Consider the following 21017-nt stretch of genomic DNA (forward strand, 5'->3'; position numbering starts at 1 on the left):
TCCTGTGTCTGGGTTACTTCACTTAGTATAATGCTTTAAGGTACACCCATGTTGTAGCATATATATGGGAATTTCCTTTATTTTTTTCCTTCTTTTATTTTTTGGTATTGGGGTTTGAAGCCTGGGGTGTTTTATCACTGAGCTACATCCACAGACTTTTTATTTCATTTTACTATTTTTCATGGTACTAGGGATTGAACCCAGGGACATTCTACCTCTGAGCTACACCCCCAGCTTTATTTTGTTATTTTTATTGACTATTTGTGGTACTGGGAATTGAACTTAGGGGCATTCTACCTCTGAGTTATACCCCAGCCCTATTTCTATTTTCAAAACAGGGTCTTCCTAAATTGCAGAAGGCCTTTTTAAGTTGCTGAAGCTGGTTTTGAACCTGTGATCCTCTTATCTTAGCCTCCCAAGTACTGGGATTACAGGCAAGCATCACCATGCCTGGCTTCCCTAAATGTTTTCATTTTTGTTTGTTTGTTTTGTTTGATCTTGAGACAGGGTTTCTCAAGTTGCAGAGGTTGGTCTTGATCTTGTGATCCCCTTGTCTTGGCCTCCCAGGTGGCTAGGATTACATGCATGCACCATCATGCCCAGCATCCTTTAATTCATTTAAGGCTGAAGATAATATACTTTTGTACATGTATACCACATTTTGCTTCTCCATTCATCCATCAATGGGTATTTGGGTTGTTTCTACCTTGTGGCTATTGTGACTACTGCTGCTATAATTGTGGGTATGCTAATATCTATTTGAATCCCTGCTTTTAATTCTTTTGGCTATATAACAAGACACAGAACTGGTGGGTCATATGGTAACTAATCTTTTGAGAAATTGTTTTGCACATTTTTTTCCCCTGGTGGTACTGGGGGTGGAACCCAGGGGCTTTCTATCTCTGAGCTATACTCCCAGACCTATTTTATATTTTATTTGGAAACAGGGTCTCACTAAGTTGCTGAGAGCCTCACTAAGTAGCTGAGGCTGGCTTTGAACCTGTGCAATCCTCCTGTCTCAGCCTCCCAATCACGGGGATTACAAGTGTGCACCACCAGGCCTGGTTGCTTTACACATTTTTAAATAAAGGTATTCATACTATATTCTTCTGCTACCTACAACTGCTAGCCTCAAGCAACAAGAGAAGAACATGACCACACAAGTCAGCTGCATCCTCGGTCCACCCACAGTACTAGCTGCAGGCCCTGGCAAAATGTGGCAGCACCTTGTTTTAGGACGGAGCCCCCTCACCAGTGACAGGCTGGAGCTCCACGAAGGCAGAGGAGAGAGTGCTACTAAGCACCTGGTACTGAGTTACAGCGGTGTGGGAGTTCCTGCTGGTCCGCGTTTTCACCACTTTCCCATTGTCCATACGGTAGCTTGGGGATAGTGTCATCTGAAGGCAAAGAAATGAAGATATGATTTCCAAGGAAGAACAGAGACACAGAGTTCGGGGAGGGAGCTCACCCACCTTGTGGTGTTGCTGTTGGCCTTGCACCTCCTTCTCGGTGATGGGGATATCTACAACTCCTGCGGAGGGCATGGGGACACGCACAGTGACAGCCCTGTGGGGACACACAGACTGCTGCTTTAGCTACAGAAGCCAGGGAGGAGCTCCAGTTCTGTTTAGAGGACTTAGTTCTGTTAGTTCTGTTCACGGCAAACCTGTACTGACAAAAACATTCCCTGTGCCTATCTGTGATGTGATGAGGAGACCATACACCAAAGAGATTTGGAATGGGTTACTAAGTTGTGACTGTGGTTCCTGTGCTTCTTTGGAAACTGGACTTTCCTGATTTACCCACCTGGCAAATAGGGCAGGTGTCGCCCTGAGTTTTTCATTAGGATCATTCATTCATTATATGATCAGAACTCATTATCTTTTATTATTTTAAAAAGAAAAACAGGATACAAAACTCTATTATCCTAACTTTCTCTTAATTGTACATATCCATTTTTAAAGGTTGGAAATAAAGACCATGTTATGTGGGGAACAGTGGCATGTACCTATAGTTCTAGTACTTGGGAGATGGAGAAAGAAGGCTGGCAGGTTTGAAGCCAGCCTCAGCTACTTAGCAAGACTCTCTTTTAAGATAAATAAATAGATAAATAAAATGGCTGAGGGTATAGTTTGCAGATAGAATGCCCAAGAGCTCAATCCCCAGTAGCAAAAAATAAAAAAGTTTTATTTACTTATTGATTGATTAATACTGGGGATTGAACCAAGGAGCATTCTACCTCTGAGCTACACTCCCAGGTCTTTACATTTTTTATTTTGAATGGGCCTAAGTTGCAGAGGGTCTCACTAAGAGACCCTCCTGCTAAGAGACCCTTGTGACCACAGTCACAACTTGCCAATCACCACAGCCACCAGGCATGAATCCAAACCTCTGTGGGTAAGTTCTAATCATATACGTTTTGAATGGGCTCTCAGAACACAAAGTATCTGCAAGACTGTTAAATAAAAATAATTAACATCTAAAATATAAAATACCTACAAATCAAACAGAAATGATAACCCATTAGGAAATTAGATAAAGGACAAATAGTCTATTTCCAAAAAGGGAAACTCAAACAGCTAAAAACAAAAATGATAGCAAATATCACTAGTACATAGGGAAACAGAAAATATATTTATTTTTAATAAATTTTTTTATGGTACTGGGATTGGACCCAGGGCATTCTACCACTGAGCTATACTGCCAGCCCTATACTTGGGAAGATTAAGACAAGAAGATTGAAGGTTCAAGGACAGTCTCAGCAAGTGGTAAGACTCTCATCAACTTAGCGAGACCCTTTTTCAAAATAAAAATAAAATAAGGCTGGGATGTAGCTTAGAGGTAAGAATAGCCCTGGGTTCAATTCCCAGTGCCTCCCCCCCCCCCACACACAAAATGCAGAACAGAGGATTTCTTTTTGGCTCATGCATCTTTTTCTACTAAAAAAAAAAAAAAAAAAAAAAAAAAATGAGGTGGACCTCATTTGCACTAACACTGAAAGACCCCCAAGTCACAAAGTTAAGTGAAGAATAAAAGGTTGAATGTTGCCAGGCACAGTGGTGCATGCCTGTAATCTTGGTACGTGGGAGTCTGAGACAGGATGATCACAGGTTCAAGGACATCTTCAGCAATTTAGTGGGGCTCTCAGCAACCTAAAGAGCCCATTTCCAAATAAGAAAATTGATCTGGGGTAACTTGGAGGTAGAATGTCTCTAGGATGAATTGCCAGTACCATATACACACAAAAAAAGGTTGAATGTGATAGATATATATGCACATACACATGTGTGCAAATATAACATGCATACTGCATATATGAGGTATGTTTAAAAGAGTATATAATAAAAATAAATGTGGAATAAAAACAAACATGCTAGAGTGGTTGCTATCTCAAGAGAAATGACTAGATTAGCAGAGTGGGTGGATTCAACAGAGGCTTTTTGTTTTATCTTTGTTGACTATTTCAGCTCAAGAATTAAATCAAGTATTTCTTGCATAATTAATTTTGATGCACAGCCATAATTAAGAACTACTGCCTTACCAGACTCTTAACAGTCTAAGCACCAAAGCTGCTTCATATATATATATATATATATATATATATATTTTTTTTTTTTTTTTCTTTTCTTTTTTTGGTGGTACTGGGGTTCCTGGAAGCCCTTCTACCTCCGGGCTATACTCCCAGACCTATTTTTACATTTTTATTTGGAAACAGGGTCTCCTAAACCAGCGCTCGCAGCTGGCTTCGAACCTGCACAATCCTCCTGTCTCTGCCTCCCAAGTGCGGGGATTACAAGCATGCGCCCACACCCGGCTTGCTTCATGTATTTTTAAAATCTTCACAGGTCTAGTACAGTGCTAGATAGTCCTGCTATACGATGGATGAGTAGATGGAGATGCCTCCATTTATACCACCTCAACTGCAATCAATGGGTCTCATACCAGTACTTCTTTGCCACCTGACGGGTTCTAAACAACTCTTGGACTTGATGTGCCACATCCTTTTCCCAGGCCAACACCATTACGCCTGTGGTTTCCTTGTCCAGTCGGTGGCACAGATGTAAGGGCTCTGCCTTATGGCCATGAAGCATCTTTGCCAAGATAGGCAGTACATCACTGATGCAGAGTTTGACCCCAGGGCCACCTAGGAAGAGAAAAGCCAGAGGTTTAGAGCTTTCATTACAGAGCTCTTCTTGGGAGAAAAGTCCTTATTGTATAAACTGTTGATGCTTTTAAGAGTTGTACTACTAAAATGTGCAGATAATAGCAACATCAGTATGCCCAAAGATCTTTTTTTTTTATTTTTTTGTGGTACTGAGGATTAAACCCAGAGGCATACTACCTCTGAGCTACACCCTCAGCCTTTGTTTGAGTTCAGGAGCCCTCTACCTCTGAGCTACAGCCCAGTTCTCTTTTATTTTTTATTTGGAAACAAGGTCATGCTAGGTTGCTGACTGAGGCTGGCCTTGAACCTGCAATCCTCCTGTCTTAGATAGCCAAATCTTGGGATTACAGTCATGTACCACCATGTCTGGCTGCCCAGAGATCTTGCTTGCTGGAAATGAATCACAGACCACCAACCCAGACTGCTACATCAGAATTGGTACTTTAATAATTAAAGTCTAAGAAACATTGTTATAAAGCCTTTCTCCTCAACATATTTTGCAGGACAAGGATGCCCTCCCAAGACATTACAGAGAGTAATTATGAGGATGGATGGGTTTTGAGATTACACACTGCTGGGTTTTGCTCTTCATAGTCTCTTAATTAGCTATTTGACCTTGGATAGATTACTTATCTTTCCAACTTCATTTTCTCATCTTAAAAAATGTACCTGGCTGGGCGTGGTGGTACATTGTGAGAATACTGAGATGCAGGCTCCTGCTTAAAGGGCTAACAAGCAACTCTGGCTCCTGAGAAGCAGCTTGGAATGCCAGGCTGGGAGGCAAGCATACTTCATCTAATCAGCGAGCTACGAGTTTTGCCAAGTCCTCTTGAAGGTCAGGAAGCGGCTCCAGGCCTCTTTGCATGTCCTTCCCAGCATAGACATCTCTCAGAAAACTTACTGGTATGATAAACAGCTTGAGATGTTATGAGTGGTCACAGGTGTTCTTTGCTTCTATTTGTAAAAATAAAGAGTTGCTTAAGTTTGAGATTAGTCCTTTGGCTTTACTTACACACATCCATTGTTGCTTTAAGATAACCTTGTAATGTCTAAAATAGTTAATTTGTCTATAGATCCCATAGAAGCTTTCTCTATAAAAATCTGATTGCTCTCTCAATAAAACATGCAGTGTACATGAAACCTGCATCCCCTGTGTCCCATGAATCAGCTTTACCCTTAGGTCTCCAGTGCACTAGACACTGACAGTAAATGCTTGTAATCCCAGCATTTGGGAGGCTGAGACAGGAGGATTGTGGTTCCTGAACAGCCTCAGCTACTTAGTGAGGCCCTTTGCAACTCAGTGGGACCCTGTTTCAAAATAAAGAATAAAAATAGGGCTAGGGGTATAGCTCTAAAATTATCTGGAAAGTAATCTCATTGGGGAATGATAAGGCAAGAGGCTGCTGTGAGAATCAAAAGAGGAAAAAAGCATGCAAAGCTCCTGGCAATGCCTATTTTTTTGTTTGTTTTTTTGCACAATTTTCTCTGCACCTCTTCCAAAAGCGTGTGTGTGTGTGTGTGTGTGTGTGTGTGTTTTGCTGGGATTGAACCCAGGGGCATTCTACCTCTAAGCTATACCCCTAGCCCTATTTTTTAATTCTTTATTTTGAAACAGGGCCTCACTAAGTAGCTGAGGCTGGCTGCAAACCTGCAATCCTCCTGTCTTAGTCTCCCAAGTACAGGATTACAAGTGTGCACCACCACACCCAGCCCAAAAAACATTACTTTTTTCTAGCCAAAGTATTCCTTTTTCCTCTGCAACTCTTTCACAATTGCATTTTTCGATCTTTTTTTTTCTAATTCATTTCAGCTGTCCCTTATCACTACATTTAATGTTTATTCAAAGACTTTCAGTGTCCATTAAATTCCAGACACTCCAGGGTTTCATGTTAGATATATGCTAACACACAGACACAGTTACCATTATTCCTCTTACTATATTATTTCCTGTTTCCCAGTTGAATGTATGAGTTTGGGGCTTTTGGGGAAGGGTGGGGGGGGGGGAGACTGGATCTCACCAAGTTACCCAGGCTGGCCTAGAACTCCCTATCTTCCTGCCTAGGCCTCCCAAGTAACTGAGACTATAGGTACTTGCCACCACAGTCAGCTCTCTTTCCCTGTTTTTTCTTGAGGGCATGTATGAGAGAGTACTGGGGATTAAAACCAGGGGCATTCTATTTCTGACCTACACTCCCAGCCCTATATTATTTATTTTGAAACACGGTCTCACAAGTTGTTGAGGGCCTAAGTTGCTGAAGCCAACCTGTGATCTTCCTGTCTCAGGCTGCCAAGTACTGGGATTATAGGCCTGTGCCACCACACCAGACTTCTTTCCCAGTTTTGATGGAAAATAACCTGATAGGAACAGCATACAGCTTTGTATTTTTCTACAGACATCTCTATAGGAGTCTGCCCACAGAAAATTCCAGGAATGGCTGCTGTCTGATGTTTGAAAATGTGAACTATCTTTTTTATGTCTGTATTCTCATCAGTACCTTGTATAGAATACTATGCAAAGGTTTAGAGTATGGGTGCCTCACATGCTCCAAAGTTGCTCTTAGTTATTGCAGAAAGCAGTAACAAGTCCCTCTTCCTTGCCCATGCGGTCCTTACCATGAACAGGGAGACCATAAGGCTTATTGATGACCACCAGCTCTTTGTCCTGATAGAGAATTCCTCGGCTCAGGGCCTTCGCAAGCACGTTAGGGTGAACACGCTGCAGTTGCTGTGTGAACCGCACTAGTTCTTGCACCCTCCGCTGAACAGGGTTTGTGGACACCTAGAGGGAAGAGAAGGAACAGATGGTGAGTAGGGACGGGGAAAACAAAAGGGGAGGCCATCTGAAAGATCTGGGCGAGTCTTTAGGAAGGGAATGACTGTATCTTTGCACAGACCCATGCTTTCCTCTAGAGTAGTTTGAGAGCATGTGTAGGTGTTGCTTTGCCTGTCTAACCACGCAGTGGTTAAGGCTGAGCCCGGCAGTGGCCAAACCCTACCCCACAGCAAGACACCATAACCCGACTCACCTCTTCCCTCCGCTGTCTCCCGTTTTCCCGCTAGACACCCTAGACTTCAACTTACTTGCTGTCAAAGGACCCTCCTGCCACACCCCCCGCCTGGGAAAGCAGTGAGCGCACTGGCTCTTGGTAGTCCTGGTTATTCCAGGCTCACCGGCTTCTTGGTCTCTTGATCCCGTTTCTGGGCTCGGAGCCTCTCCGCTAACCTCTGGGCATTCAGGGGCCTGGAGGCAGCAGCGGCGGAACAAAACAGCGTTGAGTCCAGAGTAAAGAGATTTCCCAAACGGAGGCCAGCACCCCGGACCCAGAGGCCAGGCGCCCTCCAACTGGGCGCCGCCATCTTGCCAAGGGGCGGGGCGAGCCGAGACCACGTGGAGAAAAGCGCTGCGCGGGAGGAGGGAGGGACGGGCGCGGTCACGTGGCCCACGGGGGCGGGGCCTGGGTCACGTGCGCGGCGCGTGCTCAGTGCGGCTGCGCCGGCCGGTAGCTGCAGCTGGAGCGGTGGCGTTTGGAGGAGAGACGGTGAGTGAGTTGGGAAGCCGGACTCTGGCAGGGGCAAACCGGCGCCTCATCATTTTCCGCGTCCGCAGCGTTTCGGTTCTTGGAGATCACTGCTCTAGGAAGCCCCTCTCCCTTTGGGACACGACCCCACTCAAAAATACTTCCCCGCCCCCGCGCCCTCTGAGGCGAAGCCCCGCAGACGCTCCCGCCGCCTCCCCGGGCGGCTCCGGGTTCCTCTGGCAACCGCGGCGCGGCCAGCCCCCCGGGGCGCGCGGCCCCTCTCGCTTCCTTATCGCTCAACCTCTGGCGCCGCCCGCCTCTCCTGCGTATCCACACCTCACCTTCCGACTCCCAGCCTCTTTGTTCCTGTTTTAAACTGTCGTCTCCAAGGATGACGGCCCCTTACTTTATTGAGGGCCCCCAGCCCGTATTTCCTGCTCTCTACGAGCACCGCCGGTTTCTCTGTTCTTGTTCAACAATTCATTTCTTGCGTTCTTCTCCTCACTTCTTTCCCCACTACCCCCACCACCACGGGAAAAAAAAAAAAAAAAAGGCTGAAAGTGCAGAGCACACCTGCCCGTCTCCCTTTTGCTTCCTTTGTTTTCTTAACCTGTAGTTTACAACTGTCCCAAACGCTTTTTCTCCTCTTACAAGATACGGTGTTGGGACTTCCATTCTTGAGCTGTAAGCGATTCTATGATTCACCAAGAGGCGGCTGGGAAAGTGAACATCTGTTTGGGATGGTAGTCTTAAAAAAATAATAATACTTTGAGATATGTATGCAATTCGTTAAAAAAAAAAAAGGCTAATGCTTAGTTCTGAAAGAATGCATTGAAAACCGAGCATACAGGGATAGCATGTGGCTCCCTGAAGAATTAGAGAGTAGATAGTGAATTAGGTTTAAGTCCTATCCTACCGGAAGAATTGTCAGAGGAATTCATATTGAGTATGAAACAAAGCTGAACAGGTGGAGCCAGCCTGAAGAAGGCTTAAGTTGAACAAGAGTCTGCGCTACATGGGATAGGTGGTTGAGAATCTTTGAGCTTCTTTAGAGACTCATTGAAAGTGGAGATCCAGAAATTAATCTGACAGTAGAATGCAGGACAGTTTGAAAAGGAAAGCAGGAGACATTGAAAAAGAAAGGGTTTGGTAGCAGGGAAACCAGCTGGCATGCTGCAATCTAGGTGGCCGGTAATGAAGTCTTCAAGTGGTCTTTTTGCCCTGTAAGGGTATGGTCCTTTGCATTTGAAATGATTATGAGTTAAGGCAAACCATTGGCCGCTGCTGTTGATCTGAGTCCTTTGAGGATTCCTCCCGGTCCTGGCTCATAATAAGCTCACAAGTATTTGTTTAGATGGCCGAAGTGTATACTATGTACTTGTTATGTGTTTTGGAACCTTTGAACTGTCTTATTTCTGTCCATTTTTTATCTGAAGAATGAAGGCAGGGGTAAATATGTAAAGAGTAGGGGAAAAGGCTTGTGTTTGTTTCTGAAGTAAGAGACGTTATCTGGCTGTAAATGCAGAGAATTCCAAGGGAGAACAGGGAACTACCTGTAGTTCTCCTTCTGTCCCCCTCCCCGCTCAAATTATACAGATAGAACATAGCTCTATAAAAGTTGAGAAATTCGGCGTTAAAAAGTACTTCCTTTTCGTGATATGTTGCAGATCCAGTTTCTAGTTTCACTAAACTGTTGTATATCACTTGTTACTTAGTTACACTAAGGCCCCCTTTTCAAGGACCCGAAATATAGACATCAGGATTTTTTTTTGGGGGGGGGGGTACTGGGGATAGAACCCTTCTATCTCCAGGCTATCCAGGCTACACTCCCAGACCTTTTTTTTTATTTTTTGGAAACAGGGTCTCTTAAGCCAACAAGGCTGGCTTAGAACCTGCACAATCCTCCTGTCTCTGCCACCCAAGCGCGGGAATTACAAGCGGTGGCCACTACACCTGGGTGGACATCAGGATTTAAATCAAAGTCATTACATTAGTTACAAATCTCTTTTGGGTACAGTACTATTATGGTTTGAAGAAAGTGCTGGGAGAACTTTTCTACCTTTCCCTATGGCTGTCAAGGATTTGTGCAGAAATGGCATTTTGTAGTAGAAAGCAGAGCTAAGAACCAACTCAGATGGCATTGCTATTTTCACAGAACTTGTGTTCTTGAGTTTCAGGTTAACTCAAGGTGCACACTATACCTGAGAATAAACACACTGGTCACTTTTTTTTTTTAAAGAAACTTTTAAGTTTTTCTTGTTGAAACTTTGTAAGAAGAATTAAAAGAATTCAAATGTTTTGTTTTTCACTGTACAGCATTAGCCAATGTGGCAACTTGATGTTTCTTCTATGAGTCAAGGCATTTGATGATTTAAAGTATAGCTGCTTTCTGAGTATAAAGTATCATGTCTCCCCATCCTCCACTGGGAATTGAACCCAGGGTTGCTAGATCACTGAGCTGCATCTCCAGCCCTTTTTAGGGTTTTGTTTGTTTGTTTGAAACAGGATCTTGCTTAGTTGCCCAGGCTTACCTCAAACCTGTGACCCTCCTGACTCAGCCTCCCAAGTAGTTGTACTTACAGGCGTGCACCACCAAAACCAGTGTCTTTTTTTTTTCTTTTTTCCTTTTTTTGTGGTACTGGGGATGGAACCTAGAGGCATTCTACCTTACTAAGTAGCTGAGGCAGGCTGCGAACCATGATCCTTCTATCTCGGCCTCCCAAATGCTGAGATTACAGCGTGCACCACCCTGCCCAGCTTCTTTTTGTATATTTTTAATATATTGCCTCTTTCCTTTTCCTTGTTCAATTGGTGGTATTTTAGGCTTCATTTTTCTACTTCCATGCCAACTCACATTGAATTTTTGGTTGGGGACTCCTCTTGTTTGTACTGTTTGCCCAGTACAGGGAAGGAAGTTCTATCATCATTCTTATTGAGTACAACTCTGTTTAAACTTGGCTTATTTACATAAATTTTGATATGTCACAATATGTGCCCCTAAAATAACTACATTAAGATGAGCCTGGTTGTTTTAATGATGTGTTTCACATTATGCAAGAACAAAAAGGCTGCCACGGTAATTTCACAAATACAAACAAGAAGTGACTAGTAAAGAAACTTATATTTAATGCATTAAGTTCAATTTCATCTCCTCAAGCAGTAGCGTGCTAGTTGCAGATTAACCAGAGATCCCATTTCCCGAAGAGCAGGAAACACTTGGACACTGTTTTACGGTTTTAGAGAGATTAAAAGAAGCAATTAGCCTGAACTCTGGAGGTGGCCTGGAAAGTGCAGTCATTGGGAGCTAGGAGATCTGGGGACTAGTCCCAGTTCAGCTGCTGTGAACTTGAACATATAATTTAGGTTCAGTCTTTTGTCACTTAAAGATCTTTATAGCTATAAGATTCTGCTGTGTGAAGATTATCCAGTGATACTTCAATACTTTTCTTTTCAGAGTTACCTTGAATACATTTAGCATTGGCACAGAGACTCTAGACTCTGCTTTTGTTTCCCAAATTTAACACTCTGTCACTGAGGTAATATTTATATTTGGAGTTTTATTTCATTGAATGATGTTGGAATAATTAAGATTTCCTAAGTAAGGAATGGGACAGAGAACAGATAGAAAAAAATATTAGGGACCGGAAAGTGTAACTCACTGATAGAATACATGCTTAACATGTGTGAGGCCCTGGGTCCAATCCATTGGACTGGAAAAAGTAGGGGGAGGCATTATTAAAATATTCGACCTACAGCATGATGTTAGTTCTTTTTGCCATGCTGGTCTTTAAAAAGCAATTCTATCAAACTCTTACCTCTCATACTTTCAGTTAGCTTTGAATAATAATCAAGATAGGTCTAGTTTTAGTTTAAACCAGTGCTTCCAAGACTCTTTCATTTTATAGCACTTAAGGAAATAATTGTTGTATCGCTGGTTGAAACTGGAGGTGGTCCACAGAAAGCAACTGGCCTGGGGGCTCCACCTTCCACATATCTCACTGGGCAGCGTCAGAGATTGAGGAGGTACATTCCTTCCTAAAACCTGTCTGACCATTAGGAAGGTTAGGTTTGCACATTAAAGGTTTTTGTTCCAAATTCTGCTTGGCCATGAATAGGAACTGTATCACTGATTATTTTTGTTAAATTGGTCTCTAATCTTAATTTCATGTTTATGCACTTTTATACTTTTGGCCTGTTTATGTTTAAAGACTGTATTTGTTCTTCCACAGTGGCCATTCTAAAAGTGTAAGACTAGTAGTTAACTACTAGTTAGACTACAACTGCTTTGCCATGAGGTTTTGACCTCATTGGGTTATCGTTAGTTTTGGTTTGCCTATTTGGAAAAGATAAAGAATATCCAGAGTCTAAGATCACCATGTAAGGAATATGTGCATTTCTTTAAATAGTTTGTTTTATGATTTTTATTATAAAAGTAATACTAAAGCAAGGCATGATGACGTATATTTGTAATCCTAGTACTTAGGAGGCTGAGACAGGAGGATCCCAGGTTCACAGCCAACCTCAGCTGCTTAGTAAGGTCCTCTGCAACTTGGTGAGACCTTGTTTCAAAATAAAGAATAAAGCCAGGCATGGTCACACACACTTGTAATTCTAGTACTTGAGAAGCTGAGAAAGGAGGATTGCAGTTTCATGGACAGCCTCTGCTACTTAGGCCTTCTGCAACTTAGTGACACCTTGTTTCAAAATAAAGAATAAAAAAATAGGACTGAAGATGTAACTTGGAGATAGAATACTCCTGGGTTCAATCCCCAGTACCACAAACACAGATGATAGATAGAGAGATTGAATGAATGAATGAATGAATGAATGAATGAATGAGCGAGCTGGATGTGGTGGTACATGCTTGTAATCTCAGTATGTGGGATGCTGAGACAGGAGGATCGCAGGTTTGCAGCTAACCTCAGCTACTTAGGCCCTCCGAAACTTAGTGAGACTCTATTTCAAAATAGAAAATAGTAGGGCTGGGGGTATATCTTGGAGGTAGAATGCCCCTGGGTTCAATCCCCAGTATTGAAAAAAAAGTAATACTTGAAGATAATGTGAAAAATACAAAAATTAGAAGGGAAAAATCATTTATAATTCTGGTTTCCAGATAGTTAAAATCATGGTTTTCCTCCAGTCTTTCAAACATTTCCAGAAGTAGAGAAAATACTCTAAAAATTCTCATGTACCCATCAACCAGCTTCTGCAATTAATCAGCATAGGATCGCTCTTGTTCTACATCCCACACCATACCTCTACCTCCCAGATGGTTTTGAATCAAATCCCAGATACATTTCATTTGTAAACACTTCATTTTTAACATAACCACAATTCTATTATCCCACCTTAAAAATAAATGTATTCCTTAATATCACCAAGCAACCAGTTGACACACAGATTTTCTTGTTTAGCTCTTTTCTTAACACTTGAAGAGTTTGAATTGAGATCCAAGAAAGACCCATACATAGTGCACATGCTTTTAATTAGAAGAACAATACCAAATGGACTTTTCTGAGAAGAGAGGTGGACTGAGAACCTTGCAGATAATAGAGCATAGAAGCCAAGAGTTGTGCTTTGGAGTCAAGCAGGCTGATTTCAAGTTTTAGTTCTGCCAGTTGGTAGCTGTGTAACCTGATGCAGGTCACTTAACCTTTCTCACTTTAGTATTTTAATTTGGGATAGGGTGCAGGGGATCAAACCCAGTGCCTTGCACATACTAAACCTGTGCTCTACCACTGAGCTACACTTCACCCCACTTCAGGGTTTTTTTGTTTTTGTTTTTGTTTTTTGATTTTGTGGTACTGGGTATTGAACTCAGACCTTCTACCTCTGAGCTCACCCCAGCCCTCTTTTGTTTTATTTTGAAACAGGACCTTACTAAATTGCTGAGGCTGACCATGAACATGAGCTCCTCCTGTTTCAGCCTCCCAAGTACTGGAATCACAAGTATACACCACCACCCTACTTTATTTTTTTGTTTGGAAACAAGGTCTCACTAAGTTGCTAATGCCCTTGCTAAGTTGCTACAGCTGGCATTGCACCTTGGATCCTCTTGTTTCAGTCTCCCAAGTACTTGGATTACAAGCATGCATCATCATACCTGACTTGGAAAATTCCCCGGCTCCCACTTAAGTATTTTTAAGTTATAAAATAAGGGTAAACCAGCATGGTGATGCACACTTGTAATCTCAGCATTTGGGAGGCTGAGTCAGGAGGATTGTGGTTTGTGGACTGCCTCAGCTACTTAGTGAGGCCCTTTGCAACTCAGTAAGGCCCTGTTTCAAAATAAAGAATAAAAAATAGGGCTGGGGGTATAGCTCGAAAGTAGAATGCCCCTGGGTTTCATCCCCAGTTCCACAAAAATAGATTAATTAACTAATCGATTAATTATGGATAATACTTCCTTTAACACTATTTGAGGATTAAGTGAATTAAAGCATGTTAAAGCACTCTTATAGTGTCTAGCATATCATTAGTGTTCATTCCCAGCACATAGAATCGTGCCAGGTGCACAGATACTTGTCAGATAAATTGTAAATGGACTAAGAGACAAGCAATGAGAAATTTAGTCTAATTCTTTCATTTAATGATTCACTTTAAAGTTTGGGATCTTAAATTTCTCACCCAGAGCCAGGCACACCTGTAATTTTAGTACTTGGGAGGGTAAGACAGGAGGATCCCAGATTCAAGGCCATCCTCAGCAATTTAGCAAGACCCTGTTTCAAAATAAGAAACAAAATGGGTCTGGGATATAACTCAGAGGTAGAATGCCCCCAAGTTCATACCTCAGTACCATACACACACACACACACACACACACACACACACACACACAAAAAAAAAAAAAAAATTTGTCACCCCCCCAAAAAAGGTAGATTGGACAACTAGATGGTCCTGACATTTCACTTACAGAAAATTAACTGCTTGATATTTAGAAAGGTTATGAATTTTGGAAAAGTTTGCATCAGGGGTCTTGTCATTTACAAGCATTTAAGCCCTCCAGTCTAATTTTCTTCATATGTAAAACAGAATTAATAAAAACCTACCTAATAAACCAGGCATGATGGCACATGCTTTTTTTTTTTTTTTTTTTTTTTTTTGGCGGGTCTGGGATTGGAACCCAGGGACATTCGAATCCGAGCTACATCCTCTGCCCTATTTTTTATTCTTAATTTGAAACCGGGTCTCACTGAGTTGCAGAGAGCCTCACTAAGTAGCTGAGGCTGTCCGTGAACCATAATCCTCTGGTCTCAGCCTCCTGAATGCTGGGATTACAAGTGTGCGCCACCACACCCAGCTGCGGCTGCACATGCTTTTTTTTGCACGGTACTAGGGATGGAACCCAGGGGCATTCTACCTCTGAGCTACACCTGAGTTGCAAAGGGCTTCACTAAGTAGCTGAGGCTTGCCACAAACCCGGATCCTCCTGTCTCAGCCTCCCAAATGCTGAGATTACAAGTGTGCATCACCATGCTGGTTTACCCTTATTTTATGCTGGTATTACAAGCATGTACCACGCCTGGCTTCATGCTTTTAATCTAGTAATAATTTTAAAACCCCAGTTCCCAGCTGGTACTTGGTACACACCTGTTATCCTAGTGCTTGGAAGGCTAAGACAGGAGGATCTCAAGTTCACAGCCAGCCTCAGAAACTTAGTGAGACACTGTTTCAAAATTTATAATAAGGCTGGAGGTGCAGCTCAGAGGTAGGATTGCCCTGGGTTCAATCCCCTGTACAGAACAAAAGCCTCAATTCCCTCCATCTCTCAGTACTTTATAGTTCAGTTTCTACTATGGACTTGTAATTCATCCACCCCACACTTTGCTACCTCTCCATACTCCTTGCCCTCTAACATAGATTGTAATCTTTGGCTAAAACAAGCAATTTTTATGTATTTACACCTCTGCCACATGTTGTTCACTGATGAGCCAAGTGATCTTGTAAGGCTTTATTCTTTGTAATGCTTAGGTTGGCTTGTATCTGTGTTTTTCATGTACTGACTGTTATTATTTTTTTTTCTTCCTGAAAAGTGCCAATGTATTTGTCACATTCTTATCAGTAACATTGTCTGCGAGCTCAGACTATTGCTTCATTTGTGTATTGGAGCCCTGCCTCTTCCTCCTCCCATCTCTACTGTTCTTTCTTGTTTTGCTGCCCAAGTGTCCTGGAACTGTCCTTCTTGTGTCTTCCTCTTTCTGAGCTTATGTCTTTGTTTTCTATACTACAGGTATAGTGTTTGAGATCTGTTTTATGTAACCTTATTTACTTTATTTTCCCCTCCCTGGAAGCTGTGAGGATGTTCCTTGGTGTTCTACAGTTTTGTGATGGTGAATCATGATTGTGGGTCTTTCCTCATCTCTTATGCTGAGTTAATGGTGGGCCCTTCATTCATGTCTTTCACTTCTGGGCATTTCCTTGTGCCATTTCTCTGACTTCTCTCAGATACCTTTCCTTTTTCTTTGGTCTTTTGGTATAGTATCCATTCTTGTTAGGTGCATATGATAGGTTCAGAGAGGACCCACTGTAGTTTTTAGACTTCCTCTGCTCTGCATTGGCTCCATTCTTTCTAGGTGATGGAAGGTATTTGTGCTTGTGCACCTTTACCTGGATGTCTCTTGTCTCAGATATCTAATGATTTGCCAGGTGTGGTGGTGCACACTTGTAATCCCAGTACTTGGGAGGCTGAGACAGGATCACAGGTTTCTGGCCAGCCTCAGCTACTTAGTGAGGCCCTCTGCAACTTAGTGATACCCTGTTTCCAAATAAAGAATAAAAAATAATAAAATAGGGCTGGGGGGTGTAGCTTGGAGGTAGGATGGCTCTGGGTTAAATCCCCAGTACTACAAAAAACAAACAAACAAACAAACAAAACTCGGCATGGTGGTTTGTAATCCAGAACTTGATTGCAGGTTTGTGGCTAGCCTCAGAATTAATGAAAGGCACTCCGCAACTTAAAGGTGAGACCCTGTTTTAAAAACAAAGAATAAAATAGGGTTTGGGGGTGTAGCTTGGAAGTAGAATGCCCCTGGATTCAATCCCCTGTACTGCAAAAAAAAAAAAAAAAAAAAAAAAAATCTAGCGATTTGCTCCCTTACCACCTTCAAGTCTGCTTAAAGTCACGTCAGTGAAGTGACCTCTGTCTAAAAATAGACCCCCATTCCTCTTCCCTGCTGTTTCCTCCAGAAGCATTTATCACCATGTAGCCATCATACCATGTTACTTACTTATCTCCCTCCCTACCACAATACAAATTTCACAAGGGCATGGGTTTTGTCTTGTTTCCTTCACTACCCTAGTTCCAGATCTAGAACAGTGCCTGACGCTTAGTAATTAAGTAATGAATGACTTGTTTTTATCTTGGGTCAAAGGTCTAATGATCCTAGCTGATTATTCTTTTTGTATGCTTTCTTTTTGTTATGTTTTTTGTTATTTATTTATTTAATTTATTGTACTGGAGGTAGAACCCAGGGGCTTTTCTGCCTCTGGGCTATACTCCCAGACCTATTTTTTACACTTAATTTGGAAACAAGGTTTCACTAAATTGCTGAGAGTCTCACTAAGTAGGGAAGCTGGCTTCTAGCCTGTGCAATCCTCCTGTCTCAGCCTCCTAAGCACTGGGATTACAAGCATGTGCCACCATGCCCGGCTGTTATTGTTGTTATTTTAAGAGTAAAATATCAGGTTGTGTTTTGTTAGGCAGTAGGCATTAATTATTGCAGGGTGATTGGCATGTATGGATTTTGTGCATGTGTTTGTACAGATGTATGTGTTTGCTGGTACTTGTTCAGCTGATGTTTTGGTTGCTAGGGAAAGATGGGAGCTTGAACAGCCTTTCAGTACGCACCTTTTGGCATAATCTTTATGTTCATTTCTTTGTTTTTTGTGGATATATTTGACTCTGGAATCATTTCAGATTTCGATTCATTTTCCTCTAAGCCTCTAGATTTGGAAGTGAAGAAAATAGATGAGCAAATTCTGTGGCTTAGCAGGGGGTGAAAAAGAGAACTGTGCATTAAAAAGACTTCCTGCTAATCCAGTCTGCATTTAAAACTTGCCTCCCATCTTATAGAAATTTATTAAAAGTCTTCTATTCCCTCATTCTTGGTTTTATACCTCTTAGAAAAGATCATCTTTTGTCATTTAAATAGACATACTTAGAAAGAGAATAAGTTATTTTAAGTATTAGTGACAGGTGGCAGCACAGTAATACCTATACTTCAAGCAGGGAGAAAGTACTCATAAATGTCCTTAGTTATTTTCAGAAGTTTATCCTTCATCTCTTGCTTATTTATCTCCAGATGCCTTATGGGTCAGCCTTGCCTTTTTAATTCTGTGTCCACTGAGCTGAGATCTGTTGCCAGAACTTAGTGCTTTGCCTCAGTGTTAGAGAGGAGCTGGGGTGGACTGTAGGAGGGGCCAGGATGTAGCTCAGTGAAAAGCACTTGCAAGTACAATGCTCTGGGTTCAATTCCCAGTTTCAGAAAGAGGAGACAAGTGGGGGGGGGGCAGAAAACAAATAGGCTCAGAACAAGAAATTCCAAGGGGTCCTATCTGGGCTGGGGAGCATCTTGTCCTCCACCGCTGTCCTTGGTTCCCACTCATCCCAGTGTGTCATGGTCCTCTGCCACCTAACATTTACTCTATTCTACTCTTCCCTCCCTCCTTCCCTCCTTTCTTTCTTTCTTTCTTTCTTTCTTTCTTTCTTTCTTTTTTCCAGGTCTGGGGATGGGACCCTGGAACCCAGGGTCATTCGACCTCCGAGCTACACTCCCTGCCCTATTTTTTATTTTCTATTTTGAAAGAGGGCCTCACTAAGTAGCTGAGGCTGTCCGTGAACCGTGATCCTCCGATCTCAGCCTCTCGAATGCTGGGATTACAGGCGTGTACCACCATGCCTGGCTTCTCTTCTTCTTTTCTTTCCTTTTCTTTTCTTCCTTTTCCTTTTCCTTTGCAGTGCTGGGATCAAACCCCAGGCCTTACTCATCCTAGGGAGGGGTTCTATCCTTGAGCTATACACCCAGCACCACTGTCACACTTTTGATGAATTCACAAGCTGTTTGAGTTTTTTTTTTTTTTAAAGCTGATTTTACTAAGATACCAAGGTAAATGGAAGAAGAAAATTTGGAAAAAACAAAACACCAAGAAGAGGAACTTATATGCAAGACTTGGTGTCAAGAGGGGCATACTCGGGTGAATGACTCATTATGCCAGCACTCATTATGAACAAGAACTTAAGATGCTCCGTTTTCTTCCAAGACTTCCTTTTAGGTTTGCGTCTCCATATAGACCAAAATTTAGGCATTGGTAATCTCCACATGGACCACAAAGAGGTTTTCAATTTGCTTTCCATTAATGGGACTCTGCATATTTCCCGCCTATGTGGGATCTGATCTTTGCAACCTAGGAGGAAAGGTGCTTTCTTTTCCAAGATGAGTGTCTCCCTCTGTAGCAACTCCCTGGGAGTCTTCCTTCAGTTGACTCCCTAATCTCCTTATAAAGTATGTTTTTCAGTTCCTCTAACCTGACTTTCTCTCACAATTTTGTCCCTCAATTATAGGCAGTGACTACTTTTAAAATGATGCTTCCAGCCAGGTGTGGTGGCGCACGCTTGTTGTAATCCCCGCACTTGGGAGGCAGAGACAGGAGGATCGCACTGGCTTAAGAGACCCTGTTTCCAATTAAAAAAAATTTTTTTTTTTAAAATAGGTCTGGGAGTGTAGCCCAGAGGTAGAAAGGTTTCCAGGAACCCCAGTACCACCAAAAAAAAAAAAAAAAAGTGATGCTTCCTCCTAGCAAAGACTTTTCAAGAGCTATTTCTTCTAAGTTAGTACTTGGTGGACTTTGTGGAAAATAATTTTTCCCCCCATTGGAGCTCTCAGATTCTTATTTCAGGACTACATAATGCTTTCAGCTCCTTTACATACCAAAGAGAATATTGAATTTCTAATTTTCATTAGGAAAAAAATATCTTTCAAAGTATCGTGCTAGTGTAAGTCATTTATTTAGGTTCCCTTTGGTTCATCATTCTCTTAACGGATTATTGAACAAGAATTAAAGAATATGCTTGCAAGTACTTTTTTTTTTTTGGTGTGGTACTGGGGTTTGATTGGACAAGGGGCATTCTACCTCTGAGCTATACCTCCAGCCCTATTTTTTATTCTCTATAGAGTCTCACTAAGTTGCAGAGGGCCTCAATAAGTACCTGAGGCTGGCCAGGAACCTGCGATCCTCCTGTCTCAGCCTCCCAAGTACTGGGATTACAAGCATATGCCACTACTCCTGGCTTGCAAGTACATTCTAAAAGTATAGGACTGCTTTTTCAAAATTATCATTACTTCTGTTGGCAATCAATAAGCATTTGAAACAGAAAGAAGGAAATAACCATATTACCCAGAGATTATTTTTTACCATTCAGGGATCTGTAATACATGATAGGGAGCAGGGTGCTCAACTGTGTTTTCACCTCAAAGAAAAAAACTACTGAAGGGCTCTCTTAACAGAAACTTTAAATTAGGCATCTCTTGAGCCTGAAGTTCGGCAGAGCACTGAGCTGGGAGTCTCTAGCAGTTATTTGGTATTTTAGGCCATAGGAGTACTGAGGTGGGAAAGGGGGGAATGTGTGAAGTGAATAGGTAGGGAAAGCCCTAAAGACCTTCAACTTCAAGAGAATGAGCAGAAGAAGATCTTCTGTTAGAGGGGTGGAAAGGAAGCCAGAAAAATAAGAGAGTAGAACAAAGTGTCTGGTGCTTCTAGGAGGTAAAGGAAGATAAACAACGTTTTCACTGCATTTTGCCTTAAGGACAAATCTCCCTTAAAACTTTCCTTTAACTGCCTCCAGCGTAAGGGGTAATCTCAGAATCTTATGTATGTGTGTTAAACTCGACACAAGCATGGTATAAACACCTCTTTATAGCTCTTTTTAAAGACAGATTTTAAGGGGATGGTCCATGTCTTGCTCATTTAACAAGGTAGATTCTGAACTCCGTGTCCATGTTTACTGTTAATACGTGGGTCACCTTTAGCAAGCTACTTTACATGTGTGTGTCTCAGTTGCCTTATCTATGGTATTTGGGGATATGTGATGATAACAGAGTGAATGTTTATGAAACATAGAAAACGGTGCCTGGCTTATTATAAATGCTATGTAGTGTGGAGTTAAGCTTAATGCTTAACCAATATCTAGCACATATTTGAACATAAAATTTAGTTTGTGTCGAATGTGAGTCCTATAAACATATATAGACTATAATCACAGTGAGACCATAAAAACTACAAACCAGAAGTGAATTGGGTATGGTCATGCACACCTGTACTTCTAGCTACTCAGGAGG

The 21017-nt window shown here is 42.1% G+C and overlaps 1 protein-coding gene across 1 annotated transcript in view; it reads right to left on the reverse strand.

The window, feature by feature from the left end:
• The window catches only part of RPUSD4 (RNA pseudouridine synthase D4), a gene marked incomplete at both ends in the record, with an annotated part of 34936 nt that extends 27414 nt beyond the window's left edge, over nt 1-7522 (reverse strand). Inside the window, 5 exons of the mRNA XM_080719751.1 lie at nt 1253-1397; nt 1473-1566; nt 3943-4144; nt 6779-6944; nt 7337-7522. Of these exons, the coding sequence (XP_080575877.1) occupies nt 1253-1397; nt 1473-1566; nt 3943-4144; nt 6779-6944; nt 7337-7522 (793 nt within the window). The remainder of the gene's footprint in view (nt 1-1252; nt 1398-1472; nt 1567-3942; nt 4145-6778; nt 6945-7336) is intronic.
• Nucleotides 7523-21017: the final 13495 nt, after the last annotated feature.

The sequence above is a fragment of the Muscardinus avellanarius genome (genome assembly GCF_963383645.1).
Source record: "Muscardinus avellanarius genome assembly, chromosome: 1".
NCBI lineage: Eukaryota > Metazoa > Chordata > Mammalia > Rodentia > Gliridae > Muscardinus > Muscardinus avellanarius.